Source organism: Myotis davidii, unplaced genomic scaffold, assembly GCF_000327345.1.
Source record: "Myotis davidii unplaced genomic scaffold, ASM32734v1 scaffold570, whole genome shotgun sequence".
NCBI classification, from domain to species: Eukaryota; Metazoa; Chordata; class Mammalia; order Chiroptera; family Vespertilionidae; genus Myotis; species Myotis davidii.
Window position 1 is genome coordinate 4,358,347 of NW_006283631.1, and position 7,183 is coordinate 4,365,529.

Here is a 7,183-nt window from a genome sequence, read left to right on the forward strand (position 1 = left end):
AGAACAGACTTTTAAACAAATGATGCTGGGACAACTGAACATCCACATAAAAAAAGATGAATTTAGATCCTTGCCATACATCAGTCATAAAATTTAAGAGCTAAACTATAGAAGTGTCAGAAGAAACTACAGGAGAAAATCTTTGTGACCTTTGGTTAGTCAGAGTTCTTAGATACATTATCAAAAGCATAACCCATTAAAGAAAACATTGATACCTTTTATTTTATTAAAAATAACAACTTTTGCTCATCAAAATAGACTGTTACAAAAATGAAAATATGAATAGGCTGGGAGAAAAATATTTGTAAATCATACTTCAAATAAAGGACTTCACCCAAAACATAAAGAACTCTTACAATCCTATAATAAGAAAACAGACCATTGACAAACTGGGCAAATTATTTTAATGGATATTTCACCAAATCAATACGCAAATGGTTAATAAGCACAAGAAAAGGTGCTCACCATCACTGGTCATTTGGGAAACACAAACCAAAGCCACAATGAAATACCATCTCACACCCACTAGGATGGCTATAATAAAAAAGACAGACAATAAGACGGGTTGGCAAGAATTCAGAGGAACTATAATCCTCGTTCCTTGTGGGACTATAAACTGGTGCAGCCACATGGAAAATAGCTTGGCAGTTTCTTAGAAAGCTGAATTTAAATTTACCGTATAATTCAGTAAGGCCACACTTAGGGATTGGCCCAAAAGAAATAAAACATACATCCAAAGACTTGTACGGTAGCATTATTCATAAGTGTCAAGTGGGAAGAACCCAAAAGTCCACCAACTGGTAAATGGGTGAGTAAAATGTGGTATATCCACACAATGGAAACTGTTAAAGCAATAAAAACAGAAACAAAGTGCTGATGCATGATACAACATGAATAACTCGCAAAAACATGGTGATAGAAGCCTGATGTAGAAGACCACATATGATATGATTCCACATATCTGACATGTCCCGAAAAGTGCGAATTTATAGAAACAGGAAGAAGGTTGCCAAGCCTGGTGGTAAGACCAGAGATTAAATGCAAATGGCATGAAGATCTTTGTGGGTTGCACAACTCAGTAAGTTTACTAAAAATCATTGCATTGCCACTTAAAATGTGTGTATTTTATAGTAGGCAATTAGGTCTCAATAAAGCTGCTTTTTAAAAAGTCAAGTGATTTAACTATGGGATTAAGACAAGAAAAAAAAAGCCAAAAAATGGTTGGGAAAAATCAGAGAAAAATACTGGAAACCTTCATGAAGCTGAAGAGTTGACTTGAAAGTAAGAGAACTACGAGGAGAGATTTTTGGGAATTGGCATGAAAAATTTCAAAGATGACAGAGTCTAAATAGATTTGCAAATAAGAAAAATGATAAGTACTTTATATTCCAAACAATTTTTGAAAGATTAATAATATGAATCTTTTAAAAGTAAATATAGGTAACTTAGAAGACTTGTGCCAAAGCTATTGTAGAAGCCAAGCTTGAATACTGATCATCCTGATGAAAATGGCGAGTTGGGTTCAACTGCTGGCTCAATACCAGATTTCTAGGAAACAGCAGAGAAGACAAAAACGGTCACCTGTTTTGTGAGTAGACTCATTTATTTATTCAAAGATTATTTATTGAGCATCATGCATGTGCAAGGCATTTATGAAAGGTAAACATAGCCAGCAGGTTATCACCAGGTGGTGTATAAAATATTATTAGCCCAGCCCTGGCTGGTGTGGCTGAGTTGATTGGAGTGTCGTCCCCTACACCAAAAGGTGGAGAGTTTGATTCCCACTCAGGGCACATACCCAGGTTGCAGGTTCAATCGGGGCACATGCAGGAGGCAACCAATCAATATTTCTCTCTCACATGGATGTTTCTCTCTGTCTCTCCCCCTTACTCTCTCTAAAATCAATTTTTAAAAAAATTATTAGCCCCCCACTTTAAGCAATAAAAATTTTAAAAAAACATAGATGTTGTATTATAGAATTGTACACCTGAAACCTATGTAATTTTGTTAACCAGTGTCACTCCAATAAATTCAATTAAAAATAAATAAATAAATAAATAAAAATAAAAAGTCAAAAAAAATTATTAGCCCCCCAAATTTTTGAAAATAGAACAATGTTTCTGGCAATAAGTAGTAGATGAGAAAGAAAGAAAAAGAACCTAATGTTTAAAACATTCATCCAGCATAGTTTTAGTCATCCTGACCCTGTGTCCATTTGTAATGTTCACTTAACTTACTTTCCTTTTCTAAGAGCTAAAAAGTGACTCGATTTAAAAATTCATTCTTTCTAATATTCGCTCTATATTAAATTCCCTTTTAGAGTTAGAAAAGAAAATGTACTTTAGAACATTGGATTTTAACTTTAGGTATCATAAACCTCCAAAGACTATATACAAGCAGAATTAATACCATTTATGTTGAAGATTTCTAAATTTAGCATTTTCATTGCTAAATTTAGAAAGTTTCACTATTCTATTATTTTTTTTTATGCCCAGGAATAAAACACACCAAGAAATACTGGTCAAAGGGAAAATGTATTATTTACTGTGTTTTCAATCTGAAAGTCAAGGCAAAATAAGAACAACGTGTTTGCCTGATTTAAATTTTATTGGTAAAACTATTCAGTTGTGATCATGATAAAAACAAAACAAAACCCACCAAAAACCAAGTGAAGTTATTTCAATTTTTTTCAACCACACTGAATATAGAAACTAAACTACCACATTGTGTTTGAATGTTTATAAAGTTAGTATTAAATGTATCTTTTCAACCTTTATAATTTTCAATTAAGTAAAGATAATCTTACCTGAAGACCTGTGATTGTCTCTGTTTAATATTTAACTCATGTTGTAAATGATTCAGCTCTTTCTGTAGTCTTTGAATTTCATTTTGCTGATTTTTTAACTGCATGCTTCCAGCTTGGATTCTAAAATATAGACAAACAACATCTATTACAAGCCTAAGTATTTCCTCATGCATGCTTTCTTAAATTAATACTTAAATACACTTTAAATAAAAATAAATAAAAGAAGAAAACTGTGCATCTCTATATATACTTAATGAGTGCATAGAAAAAGTATGGAAAGACACATATCAAAGAGCCATTACCCCTGGGGAGGACAGTAAAACTGATGGGCAGTGGACAGGCAAAGAACACTCAGGGAGGTATAACTTTTACTCTCTATCTTTTGTATTGTTTGAATTTTTACAATGAACACGCATTTTTACTTGAAATATGAAGTTAAATGTAACCAAAGAAATATAAACCTATTTTTATTCAAGTAAGATATAGATAACTTAAAATGTCAATTATTAGATTAAAAGTTATAAGAAAAAAGTGATCCTTGACCTTTACCCCAATTCCCACTGCCCAAACCAACTACTTTCAACTTCCTGTTTATATTTACTTCTATAATGAAATACTATGCTTGTACTGTTATTAATATTTAATTTTAGGTATTATCTAGTGAATTGCAATTTAGTTAAGATGTGGTTCTGCTACATATAACTGAGACCTGAATATGATGGCATAAGATACAAGAGTGTATTATCTTGCATAAAACCAATGTACTGGTAGCCAGTCTAATGTTGATACGGTAGCTTTATAGTGCCATCAAGGCCTCAGGATCCTTCCAACTCTCTGTTCTACATCTTTGGTGCATGTATTTTATTTTCATAGACCATGATAATGGCAGAAATTCCATCGATTACTTTCCCATCCCAGACCGCTGGCAGGAAGAGAATAATGGCTCACTCCGTGTCTTTTAAGATTTCTGGACGCACCATTAAATACTTCTGCTAAACTTAGACACATGGCAATACCTAGCTGCAAATGAAGCTGGGAAATGTAGTTTTAACTGGGAAGATTAGTCCCCAGATATATATCCACAGTTCTATTACTAAGGAGCAAGGGAGAGTGAATAGGGTAGGCAGCCAGCAGTCGCTACCACAATCCTAATGAAAGTTGACCTTCCTACACATATCTACACACCTACACTCCTGTACATACACAGGCAGCATTCCTCTCCTCATCCTCCCAATACAGATCAATCTTTCATTCAGTAATTACATTATTCTTCACTAATGAGCCACATGTTATGCCATGATCACATTTCTTTTCTTGTACATGTTTTGTTGCCCCCTGGATTAAAGACCATCTCCTTTTCCTCTTTCTCGGTTCTCTGTGTACCTACCACTGATACCTCTTGTGAATCTGACAGGTCGGATTCTCTTCTCTCAGTACCTTGACAGCCACTAGATAATCCTTCCATATCATTTCTTTTCCAGAAGACAGCCTTCCTAGAGCTCTCCATTCCCCTGCTCTAGTCTGGGTTATGCTCTGGTTTGACTATGCAACTGTCATCAGAGGACTCCACTCCCATATCATTTCAGGGACTCTTTCATGCGAGATCTGCATTCTGGTTCGAAAGTCTTCCTTCTTGGTTTACTCCTTTGAAGTGGAATAAGCCCTCCAGGATCGTTTTGTGCATTGGGAGATACATTTGAGAACTTGAATAGCTGAAATTGTCTTTCTTTTATCTTAGACTGGACACTTCGGCTGGATTTAGAATTACAAATGAGAAAAATATTCTTCAATATAAAATTAGGGTACAGTTCTACTGTTTCCTAACTTCCACTGCTGCTTCTGAAAAGTCCAATGACGTTTTAATTCTTGCTGCTCTGAATGATACATGGAAGGCCCTCCATATTCCACATCTGCCTCGATTCAGAAGCTTTGAAATCTTTCTCTTTTACTTTGTATTGTAAACTTGATCACAATATATCTTCATGTTAGTCTTTTGCCATCCTCACCGTGCTGGGCACATGGTATTTGCTTTGAAAACTGAAGTTCTTTAGTTCCAAGAATTTTCTGCTAGGATGTATAATTCCCTCCTCCATTTTCTCTGTTTTCTTTTTGGAACATTTTTCTTTTGTTTTGGATGTGAGGTCTCTTGGAAATATCTTCAGATTTTCTTAACCTTTCTTTATCATCTTACCAAGTTTGACATTTTGTTCTACTTTCATTATTTTCCATCCTGCCTAAAAATTTAAATTTCAGCTATCATATTTTAATTACAATTCTTAGTAAGGTAAGGTTGCCATTTTACTACCCCTTGTTCTTATTTTGTGAGTACAATTTCTTGCCTTTTTGAATATACAGTATATCAAGTAGAGTGTATTTTTAAAGTTTTCTGCAGCTCACCACATTGTTTTTTTTCCTTTGTTTTGCTTTTGTCTTTCATATCTAAGGCTTCCCTTAAAAATATGACGATCCTTACTTAAATGAAAGACTTAAACCCATAAAACTCCTAGGAGAAAAGATAGACAGTAAACTCTGACATTTCTCTTAGCAATATTTTTTTTTGATATATCACAAACAAAAGAAGAACGAAACAAATGGAACTACATCAAACTAAAAAGTCTTGCACAGTAAAGGAAACCATCAACAAAATGAAAAGATGACCTAGTAAATGGGAGAAGATATTCGCCAGTGATAAGGGGTCAATATTCAAAATTTATAAAGAATTAATACCATTCAACATCCGAAAAACAAACAATCCAGTTTAGAAATGGGCAGAGGACCTGAACAGACACTTCTCCAGAGAGGACATACGATGGCCAATAGACATATGAAAATATGCTCAATATCCCTAATCATCAGAGAAATGAAAACTAAAACCACGAGATAGCACCTCACACCTGTCAGCATGACTATCATTAATAAATCAACAAACAAGTGTTGAGGAGGATGTGGAGGAAAAAACACCCCTTGTACACTGTTGGTGGGAATGCAGATTTGTGCAGCCACTGTGCAAAACAGAATGGAGGTTCCTTAAAAAGTTTAAAATGGAACTGCCTTACAACCCAGCAATTCCACTTCAGGGTATATATTCAAAAAAACCACATTAATTTGAAAAAATATATGCACCCCTATGTTCATTGCAGCATTATTTACAATAGCCAATATATGGGAGTAACCCAAGTGCCCACCAATAGACAAGTGGATTTGAAAAAGCGGTGGTACATACATAAAATGGAATTATTACTTGGTCACACAAAAAAAAGAAATGTTACCATTTGCGACAACATGGATGAGCCTGGAAGATATTATGCTAAGTGAAATAAGTCAGACATAGAAAGACAAATACTATATGAACAAAGTTAATGAACAAACAAATTAAAACAGACTCATAGACACAGAGAACAGATCGGTAGTTGCCAGAGGGGAGAGGGTCAGGTGAAAAAAAGTAAAGACATTGAGAAGCACAAATTGGTAGTTACAAAATAGTCACAGGGATGTGAAGCACAGCATAGAAAATACAGTCAATAGTATTGTACTAGCTATGTAATAGCCAGGTGGGTACCTGAACTATCAGAGGACCACTTTGCAAATTATACGGTTGTCCAACCACTATGCTGTAGAGCTGAAACTAACATACAATAATATTTAATGTCAACTGTAACTGAAAATGAAATTTTAAAGAATCAAAATAAAATTATAGCTGTAGAAAAAAGTCTGAAGATCTTTTGTTGTCTATTCATATTTATGAATGAAGCATTTAAAGGACAATTTATCCAGTTTCTATAAGGAATGTATAAAATCAAAGTTTAGGAAAATATACACAAGACAGATGCTTTAAAATGATGAAATATACATTAATATTAATAAATAGCAAAACATTAAATGGGTCAACCCTTTCACTTTCATAAAATTTCCAACCCACCAAGAAAAATGATAATCATGAACTTTTGTATACCAAAACATACTTCAAAATATGTACAGAAAAGTCCAATAAAAACAAATTAATAATGATATATTGCCGGGGTCCGACCCCAGCAGGTCCAGGGGTCCCCAAAGGTGATAAGGAGTCGGCAAAGAAGGAATGACACAGAGACAGTAACATACTTCAATATGTAAAGAAAAGTCCAATAAAAACAAATTAATAATGATATATTGCCGGGGTCCGACCCCAGCAGGTCCAGGGGTCCCCAAAGGTGTGGACGGAGTCGGCAAAGAAGGAATGACACAGAGACAGTGTGTTGTTGATCAGCAGCCTTGACAGGATCTCTAGCCACAATCTCCAGCCAAGTTCTGTGTCCATGTTCTCTTGCTAGGTTCTCCAGCCAGGTTCTCCAGGTTCTCCAGCCAGGTGCTGTAGCCATGTTCTATTGCTAGGTTCTC

At 34.8% G+C, this 7,183-nt stretch overlaps 1 protein-coding gene across 1 annotated transcript in view; it reads right to left on the reverse strand.

The window, feature by feature from the left end:
• LEKR1 (leucine, glutamate and lysine rich 1) overlaps positions 1-7,183 on the reverse strand; it is a 111,179-nt gene that overhangs the window by 67,217 nt on the left and 36,779 nt on the right. The window contains exon 3 of the mRNA XM_006753830.2: positions 2,807-2,926. Within this exon, the coding sequence (XP_006753893.2) occupies positions 2,807-2,926 (120 nt within the window). The remainder of the gene's footprint in view (positions 1-2,806; positions 2,927-7,183) is intronic.